A 19,339-nucleotide genomic window follows, 5' to 3' on the forward strand; every position below is an offset into this window, starting at 1 on the left:
TGAAGATGTGGGGGAGGGGGGGGGAGGAATGGATGGGAGAGAGGTCAAATTTAGAAAAGGGGGGAAAGGGGAAGCAAAGGGGGAGAAAAGGTAAGGAAAGGGGGGATAAAGCTGGGCTTTAAAAGCTGGGATATCCCTTTTTTCAATAGTAACGTATTTCTATTGATTTAAAGTGAAGAACATTAATTAAATATTAGGACCATCTGGCTGATTTACCTTGCCCTTCAATCATTTCTTTCAGTTGCTCTTTGTCACGTTTTAGCTTTTAGAACAATATTACGGAACACAACGAAACTAAGACAGATTATTGTACGTGGAGTTTAATAAACTTGCATTTCCACGACTAGATGGATGTGACCAGTGGATGGGGAAAAATACTGTCACCTACTGGAGGAGAGAACATCATGAAATCATTGTGATGGAGTTCGACTTAATCCATTTTCTTGCTGGAACATCTGATTGGAGTTTAAAAATAGGAGGGGAAAACCTAATGACAAAGTGTGAATAGTTTCCCTTTATAAATATTTTGGATGATATGGAATTCGGATAAGTATACTTCTCATAAATAAGTTGAAAAGTATTCTGGATGAAACCAGAGTTATGAACAACAGAAATTTATCACAAATTGGTCACAAAGGACTATTAATTAAATCCCTCCTCCAGCTCCCATGCCCCCGCTTGAACACCCTACCCCTACGTCCAACCTCTTCCAAGTTGGCACCCTTCGCTCGACCATTGATGGTATCTGGAACCTACTCCCCCAAATTTTCTACCCTGCCCCTCCTTCCTAATTTACAAACCTCTTCAAAACCCAGCCCTTGGACCATGGCTTTGGTCCCCCGTCCCCACCTTTACCTTCCATCCGTTTCCCTACTGCAAAGTTCTTGGAATGCTCCTTGCATCAAAGGTGCTAGCTAAATGCAAGTTGGTATTATTGAGAAGTTAAGGAACAGATGATTGCAACAACCTTTTTGCATAAAAAGGCACGTAACTGCAAAAAAGTGCAGATATTCCAAATAAATATAAAACAATTATATTGTTTCCCTCCTTTTGCAATACCATACAGTCCTGGAACAACATTTAGTGAGGGACCAACCTAAAGAGAAATTAATGCAACAGGTGTAGACTGAAAACTTTTTATTGATTATATTCACTTTTATTATGATGTGATCAATACATTCGGGCAGAATCAGCTACATAGAGCAATACCCAAACATCAGCGGCAATGTCAGGGTTAAACACTCCCACGTAATCCAAACCATTCCACGCTCTCCACTTCCCCAATACCCATCAGGTGTCACGCCTGAACGGCCAAATGAGACTGTCACAGCAAAGTACAGCTGCAACTCTGTCAAACCCTACTGGGGCAGTCTTAACATTGTGGGCAAGAGAAAGGTAAAAGGGTAAATAATGTCAGGTAACTGATGTAAATAATATGTGAAGGTTTGTCTAAAATGTCAATAGTCTAAGTGATTAACAACGGTCAAAACAGTAGCAAATGCAAAAGGGAGAAATGTCAGGGAATTGGCTTTGATTTTTAAATCCCGGGTAAATTTGTGGAAGAGATTGTAAAATCTGTTTTGCCAGCGTGCGAATATTTTCACAACGAAAAAAAAACAGCCACAAACTCAACTAGGTTGAGTGCGAAATGTTTCTAAGGCAAAACAGGCAATCTGATTTTATACTTCAGCTTATTGCAGTCGATGGTGGAGTCACTAGATCTCTATCAACAGTGCTGCAAAGCGTAAATGTAAGGAAGTCACATCAAACTCTAAGATTGCTCTGTCCAATGGCAAGAGTGTGCTCATATCAAATTAGTGCATGTGCAGGGTTGCACGTAATAAAAATCATCCTAGGTTTTGGTGCCATTTTTGGTAGGTTGTGAAGTGTAGATCAAACAAGTAGCTAAGTGTTTAATTGTTAGGTTAGTGTGAAGAATAAGAAAGATGAACCCAGTTACACAACCTGCGCTATATTTATTGCATTGTTCCAGCACTCCAACTGGAAAATATCAGTGGTACTTTTATAATCAAAGGTTGGATATTCCCTTATCAAACATGAAGCTATTTGAGAGTTTGAACTACTTTTTGGAATAAAAACAACTTACTGAGAAGGTCCTTAAAATAAATTCACACACTCGCACAACAGGGTATTCGGTTGATTCACCGATCATCTTTATGCCCATCGTATATTTTCTGTTTTTGCATGGTATCAAAAACCATCGACCATCATGAACACTACAGAGATGTTCTTGCCTGGTCCACAAATGTCACTTTCGTTCTCTTTGGCATGGCCTGTCCCATTGATAATTCATCCTGGTTATATTACACACTTCTGGAACTGCGCTCTTTGAATACTTTGAAGATGCACTTGTCAATGTCACGAATATCTCCAAACCTTGCGATACGGTCTGGCATGCACCATGCACATCTAAACATTCTTAACGCTATACGGCTGTTCTATCAAAAGTGATGTTCGCGGCTATAGAGTTTTCACTCAAAATTATTCTACATGTGCTAATAGTGATTCTTTCTTTCCAATTCACCGATTTCCTCAAACATGGATCCACCCTGGACAATAGTTTCATTAATTTCTGGAAAGTTCAGCAAGTAACTATTTTTGCTTAGATGGATCCACATAGCTTTCTACTTTGATTCACTCACTCACTTGATCTTAAATGGAACTCTGGGATCAGGTCCATTGTTAAAACTAACGCCATGAAGCCGTTTTTCTTGCTGTATTTCGCAATAACTCAACTCTTATCAATCCATTCACCCAAGACTAGAACGCTGCCTCTATATCTGGGGATCTTCTATTCTTCTCTCAGACTCCTGAACACGGTGCAAGAAAAAACTACTCTTGATTGTTGACCCTTTACTGACCGGTTGCCTCCACTGTGCATCTCTCTGTGCTGACTGTTCTAATGGACATTGTATCTTATATTCAAATGGATACTGCAACTCTGAAGTTTGTTCCTTCTAAGCTCCAAATAAGTCACCATACATACTTCTTCTCTTGCCTGTCTCTTCATTCTACCCATTTTGATACTCATTTCCTCTTTTATTCAACTCACTTTTTTCACAGGAATGCCTTACCTTCTTCAGTTTTCTCTTCCACCTACATTGTACAGACTTTCTAAAATTGGACTTAGTTTCACCTATTTGCTACTACCACTTCAGTTACCTAATTCTCCCAACTTTTTGCCCACCTGGTCAAAGACCACACAAAGCGACCACTTGACAAATTTTGTCCATCCTGACACAATGAACACCGACACACTCCGCTCAAAGTTCCTCAATAAAATTTGTGAGGAAACCACCGGAATACTGAAATAGTTTGCTGGATACTATTGCCACTTTAAGGCAGATTATTCTGATTCAATGAATTCATCTGCTTTCTGTCCCTAAGGTGGACAGGCAATTGGAATTATAGCAGCTGTAACACTTGACAATGGATCCATTTGCTCACAATATTATTTGTCCTGTAATGAATCGAGGTGAACAAACACTAACTAAGCTGCACAAAGGGGTAGTTTAGCCACGATTAGGGCTTACATTCAATAACCACCTCACTTTGCTACACAGGTTCAGTTGTAAACTGGCACCAGAAACTGGGTTCAGAAACAACAAAATTAACTGAGAAAAGATGAGCGATATCCAAACAATGTCCTAACGCCGACATGTTCAAATAGAATGAATATTTAAATTAACTGCAACAACAATGAAGCTTCGCCAGATTGAGAACATTTCCACATTGAGCTCCATATGATTTACTTTGTATAATACACATCTTTGGAGTTCCCAAACCTCTGCACTGAGACAGTGGCCAAACAACTCTCTCTATTCAGCCCAGTTTCAGTGCGCTTTTTGACCCTGGATGAGTTTCATTGTTGGCTGTGCCTAGAAGTTAACGGTGGCCATTTTCTGAGGTGTTAATGTATGCAGCTTTATAGATTGAAGGCAGCAAACAATTTAATTGTTTCTAATCAGGGTACATCTTGTAAAGACTGTAAGGTCTTGATTTTCTCTGTTATCGTCCCAACATGCCATTTCTCAATGAATGGTGATGTTGATCCAAAATGTATCTGTGTGTTGTCAAGTGCAGGCAAGTTCAATTTTAATGAGGGAATAGCTTTTGCCACATTACCCATCTCTTGCCAAAATTGTGCGCTGGATATTGGGACTGACTGTTAGGCCACACCATCCAGTCATTTACGATTAATGGAACCTTGATAGCTACCACCTTCTTGCTACTGTAGTAGGCTCCCCAGGAGCTATGCAGCAAGTCCTTGGGCCCCGGAGTGAACAGTCTATTGCCTTTCTATAGATGAACTCTGTTAGAGGAACGGCAGGGGGCTGCTGGTGGGGCATAGTCCTACCTCACTGCACATGTATCCTCACTAGAAAGAGCAGGTCCTCTTGGCTCACACCTTTGACATCAAACACCTCTTTTGGGATGAAGACACTGCAATTGCTGCTTACCCCGAGTGCAAGGTTCAACTTTTAACCAACTTTCAATAATTCCTAAGCTGCTGCCTAATACCAGATTTAATGGATATCGGTTAGGTCTCTCACACACAATCCTATTCATGGCACACATATCTGTACCTTTATATATCCCAGTTTGAGGGGAAGTATCCGATAAAGAAAGAAAATCTTGCAGGACCTTTCAAGATCCCAGAATGTTCCAACATGCCTTACAACCAATGAAGTTTTCTTAAACATAATCACTGTTCTAGGATAGGAAACATGGCAGCTAAATTCCACACAAGACCAAAACAGTAATAAGGTAATGACCAAATCAACTTTTCTTACTGGTACTTGCTGAGGGATAAACATTAGGCAGGACATTAGGAGAACTCTCTGCTCTTCTTCGAATAGGGCCATGGGATCTTTTACATCCACAAGATGACTTAAAGGGCCTCGATTTAAAGCCCTATTCGAAAGATAGCACCTGCAACAGTGCAGCAGTCCCCAAGTATTACTTTAGTGAAAAGCCTAAACTGTGTTTTCAAGTCTCTGGATTGGTATTTGAACTCAGGACCATTTGATCAGAGGTGAGAAGGCTAGAAAACTCAGGGCTCAATGCATAAATCAGTGTGTGGTTCCAGTAAAGAGAGACAAACAAGATGTCAGGAAATCCTAAGGAATTTGGGCTTGACTTGTTCTTTTGGGAAGAGACATCAGAGTGACTGAACTGAAATTTCCACAATCATAAGATCAAAGTCCAGCCAGGAAGTTGCTCACTCCGATGCAGGATTATGGTATCAGGGAACATGAATTCAAAATAAGTTTCGGAGTAAGAAGAAAAGTCAGATTTATTTTCCGTACACAAAAATTTCTCCTTCAGTATACCCAAACAGCTACCGGAATGTGGCGAATGGGGGATTTTCACGGTAACTTCATTGCAGTGTTAACGTAAGCCTACTTGTGACACTAATAAATGAACTTTTAAAAAAATGATAGACCTGGGAACAAACCTCGATGGGTTTTCAATGACAAGGAAGGAGCAATGGTACCATGGAGCTGGCAGGGCCAAGGTCTGTGAGAAAGGTCTGGGTCTGTTGGGCCTGAAAGGGTTAGATGAAGAAGGGTGGGGAGGTGGCTCGCGTGGAGCAAAATGCCAGCAGACAAGTTGGGCTGAATGGCCTTTTCCATGCCATAAATTCTATGCAACAGCTTCTCCCCTTTCTCCAAAATTCTAGTTTTCTGTGGATCTTGATACATCTGGCATTGCAGTCGAATAAAATTAAATGGGGTATAGTTAGAATTTCAATCCATACGCTTTTATTGGGTTTCTCGAGCCTCCAAGCAAATCATTTAATGCGGTGCAACATATGTCCCAAACTCTTACAAGTCACGTACAGTTCAAATTACTGCCAGCTATCGGCAATTTTGCACAGAAAGTTGGCGGGGTTGGCTTCTGAGTGAATTTGAATGGTACTAAATCACCAGCCTATCTAAAGCATTTGTCCTAATGGTGTCACATTGTTTGTGCTTTAACAAAACAGCTATGGAGCTAAGCAGATGGCTACACTTCCGGACCAGTCATTAACCACGTTTTATTCAGCACCTTGATCTGAAAGTTTATTTTTAATGTTCGTCATGGTCTACTGACAGCAAGTTAAATACCATCTCTGAGCCTGTGCTGGATAAGTAAACAAATAAGGAATCCCTTCTACTGGAAAGGTCAGGGGATGTTTTCATCATCAAATTTACTTGCAAAGTAACTTCAATACAAGTGCAAAACTGTATAATGTAAATGCTTGATTAAAATAATTACCACCGAAATAATTACTCAGCAATCAGAGACCTCCAGGAAAAGTACGCTGCTTCATAATGTTTGAAAATAAACACCTTCTGGCTTGAAAGGTATTCCAATATGAGGCTGGGGATGGGCAGCGAGGCGGGGATTGTGTGTGTGTGTGTGTGTGTGTGTGTGTGTGTGTGGGGGGGGGGGGGATAAATTATAAAAAAGCACATTGCAACATTAACATTTATAAATTACAAAAACAACATTCTATTTACTTTTTGTTAGATTATAACTCCGTCACTCCCAGTCCCAAGCATCTCTCAGCCCTTTTGATGTAGTTTCATCCCAGTACTTGACATATATTAAATAACTTTAAAGAGACGGTACTATTTGGATTGCCTACATCATAAACTGTATTTCATAATTAATGAACACATGTATCAAACCGCTTCATGTGCTTTGCTGCAAAGTTCAATTTAAACACCACAAACGCAGTTCTGAAGGAAGAATAACCTTCCTCTCCAACCCAGCCACCATTTTCCGCCATTTTCATAGAATCACAGAATCCCTACAGTGCAGGTCGTCGTCATTTGGCCCATCGAGTCTGCACCGACCACAATCCCACCCAGGCCCTTTCCCTGCAGCCCCACATATTTACCCTGCTAATCCCCTGACACTGAGGGGCAATTTAGCATGGCCAATCCACCTAACCCGCACATCTTTGGTCTGTGGGAGGAAACCCACGCAGACACGGGGAGAACGTGCAAACTCCACACAGACAGTGACCCGAGGCTGGAATTGAACCCGGGTCCTTGGCGCTGTGAGGCAGCAGCGCTGACCACTGTGCCACCGTGCCCCTATTAAAACTTGTGTAGTCAAAACAAATTAAAGCAAAGGTACTTAAAATGCATAAGAGAGAGTGTTCTTGCTTCTCCCGCCCTACCCACCCTAATTAAAAAGAAGCGAGATACCAGCATTGTACATACCGGACAACTGAAACACCCTACAAACTTTGAACTGATTTGGAAGAAAAGGGAACAATGCCTGATGGATGTGCCATATTAAAGAGTCACTCTTGGGTCATAATTTGAAATCAGATGGGTACAGTTCAAGGATTATACTCCTGCCCCGAAATCAAACTGAAGTTGGTTCATCTCATGGAATTTCCTTCAGAATTAACTGAAGTTTCTTCCAAGTTCGTGAGTCCCTGCGATGGTTTGATAGTGTGGTACTATGACATTCAATTTGGCACTGATACTTCTCTTGCATTTCACAGTCCAGAGATTCTACAAATAATAGTACAACAGTGACAAAGAGATTTTCTTGAACTTGAACCAGAAGTTGGGTTTAAAGCCTATTCTCCCATTTCTCAGGTCTATCCCGGTTGATGGGTGCGTGCACTCTAATTAAAGTCACACCCTAACACGAAGTTATTCTAATGCAAACATAAAACTTGAATGCACTATTTCCATTCACTCCCATTCCACAACAATAACTCAAACACAAAACTTATCATTTCCAATCATGTACTTAGCAAGGCTTCAACTGTACCGGGTCTTAGTGGCCAGTGTGGACTGCTGCCAACCAATGCAGCCTTGTTATGGGCACTACTTCTTCACACAAAAGGTGGGACTGAGTGCCCAACCATATCTCCTTGGTTGGGACTAGATCGCATCAAGAGTTGACCGAGTGCTAACAAGACACATCACAAGCAAGGTGTGTAATTTTGCGGGGGGTTTGAACCTACAACCAGGTAGATTAAAGGTGAGCATTTTGACCTCTTCACCACTGAGGCAATTCACTCTTCACGTGCTGAACTCCGAACTCTTCCGGCCTGGTCATACAATAACCAGGCTGTGTAAAAGTGTAACCGGGTGTAAGTGGCGACACTTATTGATCGGGTGTTTACATATGCCAGAACATTATTCGTTGGGTAGCATAAATCCACTGCTCAGGATGCAATAAGCCTGTATTTACAGTAAATTAATGGAATTAAGGACGTTCTGTTCGTGGAGGTCAAATCACAGGATCACATTTGCTAATTAGTCAATGTCATTTTCGTTACTGGCACCTTCTGGGCGGCGTAGTTTATCCACATGCTCATTTATCTGTCCATCACCACCCCGTCTATCCTCTGTCTGCACATTCAGACAATCCTCCTCATCCACATGACTAACATCATCATCTTCATCCTCATCTTCATTCTCTTGTTTCTTTTCTTCTTCCCCTTGGACTTCCATCCTCACCTGACATTTAACATCTACTTTGTTGCTGCTAATCATATGGCTGCTGATATTCCCCCCTTCAGGGCTGTGATTCTCTGTGACTGGGGAGGAAGAGGCTGATTCGATGCTGACTGGTGAGATGTCGCTGCTGCTGTTGTTGTGATTGGCTGTTACCGATGTGGCTATTGTCGATGGTTTGACCGGAATCTGCCAAGATGGTATCTTTGGAGCGGATGGCGAAGATGGGAACTGTCGCCTACAACCAAAATACAAGGTTAGGAATGTTAATAATCAGAAAATTTCATTAAAATCTACTGGAAACAAACTGCAACATCTATAAACTCTATTTTAGAGTTTGGTATATTATTATTCTAAGAGCGTAGACTTTCTTTGCCTAAACGTGACATCATCTCCCTCCCCCCACTGGGAGTCTACACCAGATTTATATGGAGATTGCATTGCTATCTGACTTTAGGAGTGTCATAATTGTGAAATATATTTCTTTCAGACTCCATGGAGAACCTCCACATTCAATTATACTGTGACAGTCACTTTGCCTCAGTGCCCATTGCAGATTAGAAGACAATGGTCCAGGTTTTGCTTTAATAATAATGGTAACTTCTGCCTTCTCCCAAGTGCAGTTAAACACCCCACTGCTGTCAGAGATACCCTGGCATCTTCACAGGGTGCACTGTTACAGCCCTCACTGCCAGACCTGGCATTCGAATCTCTCAAATACATGAACTTGCTGTACTTGTCCACTAGTTCCATACAAAGAGCTGAAAGGTTAGGATGGCACATTTAATAGTAACCACATTTATATTGGTTTAATAAGGGATAAATACAGAACCTCTGTTTCTGGGGGGAAAAAAATATTTAAAGTATGGAGTCTCATTCTCTCAGAAGAAAATTAATGCTGTAGACTTCAGAATTTAAAAAACTTTTCCTGTTTGTCTCTTTCTCGTGGTCCCACCTGTAAGTCCCAATTTTTTTCTTGCTGCTTGTGCATATTTTAACTGTAACTTACATTTCCAGCCTTTTGCATCACACCACAGCATTGTAAGAAATTGATGGGCACAGATGAATTCTTAAGCATGAGAAATAAAAGGTCTACATGCAGGAGAGACCACCATCATCAAATCCAAGGGAATCACTAACACTAATCCAAAATACAGTTGAAGATTCTAAGGAAAATATACCAGTGATGATACTCTAAGGTTTCTTTGACAGCACCTCCCAATCCTGGAATCTCTATCACCTAGAGGGATAAGAGTAGCATGGAAACGTGCAAGTTTCCCTCCAAGTCACAGGCATCTATGACTTGGAAATATATCACTGTTCTTTCATTGCCGCTGTGTCAAAATCCTGAATCTCCCTCCACAAAAGCACAGACTGCAACAGTTCAAGGTGGTTCACCACCAACTTCTCAAGTGTAATACATGTTGGCCTTGCCAGTGATGCCCACATGAACTTCAAAAACCCACTGCATTAACCTGTTAGGGTTTATGTTTTGACTGCGAGCCAGCCTGCATAGTGTGTGAAATGTTTCTGGCTGAGATTTATGGAAAGATTATGTTACATTTCTGTAGAGCTCTCTCCCATGGCGGCAATCAAGGAGAACAATGGCAATGCTTTTGTGTAATGCCTTCCCGCTATAGTCAATGATGAGATCATTTCCCTCCAAGGTGTCAAGAGAACACCGATAGCCTAAATAACTAAACACCTACCAGAGAATAACAACTCTCTACAAGAACCATTCACAATAATAAACAAATAACCCAAGCTGGTTAGGGAATGGATGGAGGGAAGCTGGGAGTAAAGATAAAAAGGAGAGTTTTGAGCACATCAGCATGGGATTATATGAAAAACAACATCACTTTAAGATGTATCTTTCTGTTACCCCTGCACTTTTTAATACCAATTTTCTTTATTAAATGTGCTGGCTCTGACTGGAATACAGTTCCAAACAGAACTTCAGTGTCTCAGTCAAGTGGCCACCCTTGATATTCAAGTCCCAACAGAGTGCGTTACCAGACAATAATGACAGGGATGGACCCTCACCACCCACGGCCATTGGATTATACTCAGCAGTGGAAAAGCTGTCTGATCCTCCAGCCCAGGGTTTTGAAGTCAATATCTGTATTAGCTGTGCCATCTAACTTTGTCCAGGAACCGAACCTGTGCCCACTGGATGGACAATAAGAAGTCTCACAACACCAGGTTAAAGTCCAACAGGTTTATTTGGTAGCACAAGCTTTCAGAGCGTTGCTCCTTTTTCTCCAAAAGCTTGCGCTACCAAATAAACCTGTTGGACTTTAACCTGGTGTTGTGAGACTTCTTACTGTGTTTACCCCAGTCCAACGCCGGCATCTCCACACCACTGGACGGGCCAGAGCCTTTTCCCATTAGACCGTAGAAGTTCAAATCAAGAGTCTTTATTCAGTGGTAATCCCATTTAGAAGCCTTTCTTTTTGGTGAATCAGAGCACCCTCCGCTCACAAAGTTTACCTGTCCTTTCATTTCGGTCCTCGTCCAGATCAACTTTACCTGCTTAGGAGAAGTCCTTTCAATGAGGTGATCTCAGCTTTCAATTCATTTATACTCTGAGACTCTAGAAGCCAATTTGTAGAGGAGGAAGCCTGAGGAAAGCAGAGGAATCATGTTTATGTTACAAAATAATTAAAATAAACACACAACTTACTATTGGCTACGGAGTGTTAGAAATTACAGCTCGCCACTGAGGTACCAAGTCTTCTTATGCATAACATATCATGTTTCCTGTGTAGCATGTTGCTTATTAATTCTTCTGCCCCTTGTTTCCCCCATCTTGGCCTGTTCAAGGTCCTCTGTTACTAACACTAGTCTAACTCCAATTCCAAAGAATTATCCTGTCTTCAGACAGCAGGCGGTTGTTAGCATCAAGCTCCTCGATTTCAATTTTCAGGATTATAAAATGCACATTTTCTCCCAACAGAGAGCGGGAGAGAGGGACTGAGACTAGTGAGGCAACAGCTTCAGGGGACAAGTTTGCAACAAAATTGGCCCAAGTCTTATGTTGTGGTAGGCAGCCAGCTGAAGGACATAGTACAGGAAAGAGATATAGAATCTGGTGAACTGGTGCGGTGACAATAATCTCTCCTTCAATGTCAACAAAACGAAGGAGATAGTCATCGACTTCAGGAAGCGTAGTGGAGGATGTGCCCTTGTCTACATCTATGGGGATGAAGTGGAAATGGCCGAGAGCTTCAAGTTTCTAGCTGTCCAGATCACCAACAACCTGTCCTGTTGCACTGTCAATGCTGTCCATTGGATGGAGAGATTAAACCGAGGTTCTGTCTGCTCTTTCTAGTGGATGCGAAGGATCCAAAGGTTCTATTCAAAGTAGTACAGGTGTCCTGATTAATATTTATCCCTCCACTAACACTCTTAAGTACAGGCTACCTGTCATTATTTCATTGCTGTTTTTGGGTTCTTGTTGTGCACAAATTGTTGCTACGTTTCCTACACTACAACAGTGAATACACTTTAGAAAGTCCTTCAATGGCTAAAAACTACTCTTGTGATGAGCTGCAGTTGTGAATATATAAATGCATATTTTTCTTTATCAAAACACATGGACCAACTCAAATGTGAGATGATGCAAAGAGTGAAAGCTATGGCAGCTATCCAGTACAGAAGGAGACCATTTGGCCCATCGGGTTTGTATTGACTCTCCGGAAGGGCATCTTACCCAGGCCCACCCATCAGTGCCCTTTCCCTATCACCCCATACATTTCCCATGGCCAATTCACCTAACCTACACATCTTTAGACACTGGGGAGCAATTTAGCATGGCCAATCCACCTAACCTAAGCTGGTGAACCAGGAAACAAGTTTGCGACATGAGGGAAAATTTGATCTCCAAGAATGTTTTCTACAGGAAAGCAAGAACGAGACATTACTGCCAGCAACAAGAAAGAAGATTAAGGATTGACCAATGGTTAAAGCAGAGGAATGGGAAGGTATCTTCAAGAAAGATAGAACTAAAGGTGTGATAATACTACAACAGTAATGTCAATGATAAGCAATTTTGCTTGCATTTGTACCACAGTTACAGTCAATGTACCCATAATCAGGGCTCAACCTGATGTTGGGTCAATAGATAAAGAATTCTCCCAGAATTAGTTTAATCATTTATGCCCAAGTTACACAAGACTATTTTAGTGTAGGTGCAGACATGAACTGATTTCACAATGATTTCAAACTTAGCATTAATGCACCTCTAAGAGGATACTAACCCTATGATTTCCTCTATTTGATACGTTAAAGAACAAATAAGAGGAAAACTGTCCTGTTAGGATCAGTGCTTTATTCTTTTCCCGGCACAATTATGATGTTTATTTATGTTTAAAATTGTGTAACCTTCAAAATGGGGTTAAGTGCTTCTTTGAAACATGTGATGGGAGCTGCAGACAGCATGTTTGGTTCAAAGCCTCAATAAACCTTTCATCTCAAGTTCATCAAATCATTGGTTTTATTTAAAGAACAAAGCGTATTTTAAACATTGATTTCATTTTAATCGCACAGATGGGATTGTGTTTTCCAATTGTTGCCAGGTGAGAGAAACAGTCATCAATTCACACTTTTGCCCACTTAAAATAGTTAATATTTAATTGCCTGGCAATTGAGACTAAATTCTTCTTCAAATGAAAGTTCCTACACACTTCACCGTCACACCTGCATGGAAGAAACGCCATAGAAAATGCTGAGAGTGTGTCCTTAAAATGGAGTCGGTGTTGGGACTGAATGTTGGGAAAGGAAAAGACTAATGTTATTTAACTTCCACATACAAGACATTCCTCACTAGGGATAGAAGACAAGCCATCATGCCCATAGGCCCAAAGGAGGCTTGTTAAGGGGGACAAAGATGTCCTACCTTATTTGCATCTTTTTGGGCAGATGTCTGAGTGAGCAAAAATTTGGCAGATGGAGTATAATGTGGGAACATATGAACTTGTCCATTTTGGCAGGAAGAATGGAAAGGCAGCATTCTATTTAAGAAAGAGATTGTAAAACCCGGTGGTAGAGAGGGATCTGAGTGTCCTCATACGAGTCACAGAACGTTAGTACGCAGGTACAGCAAACGATTAGGTAGGCAAATATTACAAGGGAATGGGATATGAAAGTAGGAAAGCTTTACTATACAGGACCTTGGTGAGACCACATCTGGAATACTGTGTACAGTTTTGGTCTCTTTATTTGAAAAATATATACAATTGCGTTAGAGGCAGTTCAGAGAAGGTTCACTCAATTCATTCCTGGGATGAGGGACTTACCTTATGAAGAAAGGTTGGGCCTTTTCCCATTGGAGTTTAGAAGAACGAGAGATGATCTGATTGAAGATTCTGAGGGGATTTGTTAGAATAGATGCTGGAGGATGTTTCCACTTGTGGGAGTAACAAGAACCAGAGGACACAGTTTAAGAATAAGAGATCTAACACGAAAGATAGCGGAGGAGAATGTGAGAATTCTTTTCTCTCAAGGGTCGTTAGCATCTGGCATTCTCTTCCCCAGAAAGTTACCCAGGCTTTTGATTTGATTCCAGCCTTGGGTGACTGTATGGAGTTTGTATGTTCGACATCTGTGTGGGTTTCCTCCAGGGGCTCCGGTTTCCTCCCACAGTCCAAAGATGTGAAGGTTAGGGGGATTGGCCGCACTAAACTGCCCCTTAGTGTCCAAAGATGTGCAAATTGAGTGGATTAGCCATGGCAAATGCACAGGGTTAGGGGGATAGGGCTGGGGGGGGAAGAGGGGTGGGCCTGGGTAAAGATGCTCTCTTAGAGTCAGTGCAGACTCAATGGGCCAAATGGCTTCATTCTGCATGTATGGTTCTACCCTATGGTTCCATCACTAAATTAGTCATCATTAACTCCTAGCCATAAATTGAGTGGTCATCCCAAACCCTTTTTTGCCGTAATGTTAAAGCGAAGGGATTAAGAATTTGTCGTGATACATTTTCTTGTAATTATCAATGGCTCAGAGCAATTTACAAAGAATTAATGCCATGCATCTCACCACCAGAAACTGTTATCAGGAACTTACTGAGAAGAACTACAAAGATTTAAGGCTCACTTTTCTACAGTTATTCTTTCACGAACAATTCATAAGTTTAGTTATTTTCCTTCTAGCATAGAACACAGAAAAGCTACAGCACAAACAGGCCCTTCGGCCCACAAGTTGCGTCGAACATGTCCCTATCTATTAGGCTTACCTATAACCCTTTATCTTACGAACTTCCATGAACTTATCCAAAAGTCTCTTAAAAGACCCGATCGAATCCACCTCCACCACCACTACCGGCAGCCGATTCCACACACCCACCACCCTCTGAGTGAAAAACTTACCCCTAACATCTCCTCTCTATCTACTCCCCAGCACCCTAAACCTGTGACCTCTTGTGGCAACCATTTCAGCCCTGGGTAAAAGCCTCTGAGAATCCACTCTATCAATACCTCTCAACATCTTATACACCTCTATCAGGTCACCTCTCATCCTTCGCCTCTCCAAGGAGAAAAGACCTAGCTCTCTCAGCCTATCCTCATAAGGCATGCCACCTAATTCAGGCAACATCCTTATAAATCTCCTCTGCACCCTTTCTATGGCTTCCACATCTTTTATGTAATGAGCATCTTACTATGTCTCTTTTCTTTCATATATATCACCTGTAGGTAAATCTGACCAAACATTTTTAGCCTGTACACAGTTTAGTAACTTGCTATTTTCTGCCTTTGAAAGTGCCAGAAAGATGCGATGGGAATATCGTGCATTCTTCAGCGTAAGATGCTAAACCATGCATGAAAGTGGAACATCAAGGTTTTGGTTCATTAGGAATTCAGTTCAGGGTGCAATGAGAAATGGCATCCAGCCATCAACAAAGTGTTGGAAAAATCCCAAACTGTAATACTTCCTCCAAATATAATTCCTAGCCTGGGCCACAGTTTCATTGACACTCATCACCTTCCAGTATTTCAACAAAGTAGTATCGCTCGTGTCCAAGCCTGGGTGAATGCAAGCAAGATATTTGGCTGCAACTGCATCACAGTCAGTTCTGATCCCATCTCTCCTGTAACAAATACACATGCACCTTCTGTCAGAATTCAAAGGACAGCACTCTGGAATATGCACCGACTAATGGTTAGAATGGGTGGCACGGTAGCACAGTGGCACTGCTGCTTCATAGCGCCAAGGGCCCTAGTTCGATTCCCGGCTTGGGTCACTGTCTGTGTGGAGTTTGCATGTTCTCCCAGTGTCTGCGTGGGTTTCCTCCGGGTGCTCCGGTTTCCTCCCACATTCTGAAAGACGTGCTGGTTAGGTGCATTGACCCGAACAGGTGCCGGACTGTGACTAGGGGAATTTCACAGTAATTTCATTGCAGTGTTAATGTAAGCCTTACTTGTGACTAATAAATAAACTTTAACTAGAACTATCGGGGAAAAATATCAAGCGGTACGCCAATGAATGTGCTTTCTGACAAATCTAACGAGGATATTACGTGACATTACCAAACTAAATCTAAAAATAAAGGCAATTTTATACTAAGTTTAGATATTTTATGGGTTATTGTTGAACAACCAAAATTAACTCAATTATTCCAGAGTCCAGATTATTTTGATGGACAGGGATAATGATTATCTGAGTTGTTTTGCTGTTCCTGTTCTACAAAGGGCAATCTATCATTAGAAGAATCATAAAATCCCTGCAGTGCAGAAGGAGTCCATTCAGCCCATCAAGTCTGCACTGACTGTCTGATCGGGCATCTTACCCAGGCCCTCTCCCCCACCCTATCCCCATAACCCAACACACTGGTCAGAAGTTGTAATGAGCCTCAACTACCCTCTGAACAAGGACAACTAGAGATGGGCAATAAATGCTGGCCAGCCAGCGACACCGATGTCCCATAAAAGAATTAAAAACAAACTCACTGGCAATGGACACCAAGGATAACTCCTCTACTCTTCCTCACAATAGTGCCATTAGATATTTTACCTCCACTTGATCAGGCAGACAGGACCTTGGGTTTTACATCTCATTAAAAGACAGCACCTCCAACAATGCAGCAGTCCCTGAGTACTGCAACGGAGTGTTCAGGTCCTGCAGTGGGACTTGAACACAGAAGCTAATGACACAAAGATGAGTGCGACTAACTGAGCCAGGGTGGCAAGCGCTGCTGCCTCACACCACCAGCGATCTGGGTTCGATTCCCGGCTTAGGTCGCTATCTGCGTGGAGTTTGCATGTTCTCCCTGTGTCTGCGTGGGTTTCCTCCGGGTGCTCTGATTTCCTCCCACAGTCTGAAAGACGTGCTGGTTAGGGTGCATTGGCCATGCTAAATTCTCCCTCAGTGTATCCAAACAGGCGCCGGAGTGTGACGACTAGAGGATTTTCACAGTAACTTCATTGCAGTGTTAATGTAAGCCTACTTGTGACTAATAAATAAACTTAACATTTTACTTTTTAAAGCAGGGGAAAGGAGAGAGAGAGAGAGAGCGGGGCTGTATTTTTACAGTTTTGTTTTGTCTTGAAATCATTTACGAGAAATGAGACTTGCAACTTTGTTTTGTTCTTGTTCTTTTTCTAAGAATTTTCCCAATGTTTACAAAATTTTACCAAAAAAACCCAGCACGTTAAGAAAAGATACTAAAATCAACCACAGTACTACTTCTGTATATTATTCTAGCTTATGAAAAACTGAGGGGGGGATCAGGAACTTGAAGTAAATCCGTTTAAAAACAGAATTGGTTCACAGTGAACTAAAACTAGTTCAAATCAATCAAACCCTAACCTGTAAAGGAAAAGTAGTGGCATAAAGCAAAATACTGCAAGTTCTGAAAAATCAGAAAAAAGGACAGTAAATGGTGGAAACACTCATCAGGTCAGGCATACTCTGCGGACAGTAAGTAGTCTCACAACACTGGGGCATAACTATAGGGTTCATGGTGGGAGATATAGGAAGGGTGTCCAAGGTAGGTTCTTTACTCAGAGAGTGGTTGGGGTGTGGAATGGACTGCCTGCTGTGATAGTGGAGTCAGACACTTTAGGAACACTTAAGCGGTTATTGGATAGGCACATGGAGCACACCAGGATGACAGGGAGTGGGATAGCTTGATCTTGGTTTCAGATAAAGCTCGGCACAACATCGTGGGCCGAAGGGCCTGTTCTGTGCTGTACTGTTCTATGTTCTAACACCAGGTTAAAGTCCAACAAACTTATTTGGTAGCACAAGCTTTTGGAGCGTTGCTCCTTCTTCAGGTGAGTGAGGTGAGCCACTCACCTGAAGGAGCAACGCTCTGAAAACTAGTGCTACCAAATAAACCTGCTGGACTTTAACCTGGTGTTGTGAGACTTCTTACTGAGAGAGAAAAACACAGGGTTAGTACTATTTTAGGTCGATGGCCTTCCCTGACAAGGGCTCATTGGTGCTGTTCTAACCCATTGAGTGTTTACCTGCACAAAAAGATGAAGCACTTCTTTTTGTTGATATTGAATTAATTTTCTAACTGTACTCATGTTGAGGGTGAAATTCAAATTCGGTTGTTGGGGAAAGGGGGGAGAAGAGGAGATGGGGGGAGAAGAGGAGATGGGGTGAGTTTCGTTTTCATCTATGTTAAGAGTATCTTTTAGAATTTCTAACCTATAACTTAGAACATTCGGTTACCACACACTTCATTTTAAAGGAACTTTAGTGTCATTTGAGCAACAAGAATCCTACATGAAGTAACAAGACAGGAATTTGACTAACTGCAGTATCATTCTTTTTTGGAATCGCTGTTATCTGATCATTTTTGAAAGTTTTGGATTTGAATCTTGCCTAGCTGGGAGCATTCTGAACATTACCACTGGGATACAAGATCAATATTTAAATCATATTTACTGTGGCTAAATATTAATGCTGACATTGAGAGTTGACAATTTCTGTTAAGTGTTCCACTGCAATCTCACTTTGCAATTAAAATTCCCTTTCTTAATCCACCTAAAATAATGACACTTTTCACACACTATTTTAGACTAGTTGTAGGGTATTCTGGAATACAAACTAATAATTCGTAGCAACATAGGAGCCAAGAATTCAGAAAATAATTTTTTTGACCACCAAATGGTTACTATGAACTGTCCCTATAGTTTTATTCTAATTTTGAACACTGAGAAATTACAGAGTGTGTGCGGTGGAATCATAGTGACATCCAATTTAAAGGCACAATAATCAGTATTAACAACTGAGAAAGTGGATTTGTTTTATGACTGAACCGATGGTGAAGTTTGGAGGTTTGAGGCTATCCTGGGTGGGGATTGGACATCACAGTGAGGAGGCAGCGGTTTGGGCCAGGGAACTGCAAGTCAAACGGCTACACCTCCATTCCCCATCTGGATGGCCTCAAAGCTCTTCGCCTTCTTCCTCGAACAGAGGTCTGAACAATCCTCTCCTCCATCTGCCTGAACTGGTTCTCACTCAACAATTTCTCCTTTAACTCGTCTCACCTCCTCCAAGTAAAAGGTGTGGCTATGGGCACCCGCATAGGGTCCCAGTAATGCCTATCTCTTTATGGGTTGTGTGGAGCATCCCCTGTTCCAGTCCCACTCCGGCCCCCTCCCACAACTCCTTTATCAGTACACCAACAACTATTTCAGTGCTGCTTCATGCTCTCGTCTGGGCCTGGAAAAATTTATCAACTTTGCTTCCAATTTCCATCCATCACCTTCACATGGTCCATCTCTGACACTTCTCTTCCCTTCCTTGACCTCTCTGTCTCCATTTCTGGTGATAAACTGTCCACTAATATCTATTACAAGCTCACCAACTCCCATAACTACCTCGACTACAGCTCT

The 19,339-nt window shown here is 41.8% G+C and overlaps 1 protein-coding gene across 1 annotated transcript in view; it reads right to left on the reverse strand.

The window, feature by feature from the left end:
• Positions 1–876: 876 nt before the first annotated feature.
• Positions 877–19,339, reverse strand: part of pex14 (peroxisomal biogenesis factor 14) — a 247,306-nt gene continuing 228,843 nt past the window's right edge. Inside the window, exons 8-9 of the mRNA XM_078238657.1 lie at positions 11,025–11,116; positions 877–8,733 (exon numbers count right to left, since the gene is read on the reverse strand). Of these exons, the coding sequence (XP_078094783.1) occupies positions 8,295–8,733; positions 11,025–11,116 (531 nt within the window). The 3' untranslated portion in view covers positions 877–8,294. The remainder of the gene's footprint in view (positions 8,734–11,024; positions 11,117–19,339) is intronic.

Source organism: Mustelus asterias, chromosome 22 (assembly GCF_964213995.1).
Source record: "Mustelus asterias chromosome 22, sMusAst1.hap1.1, whole genome shotgun sequence".
NCBI lineage: Eukaryota > Metazoa > Chordata > Chondrichthyes > Carcharhiniformes > Triakidae > Mustelus > Mustelus asterias.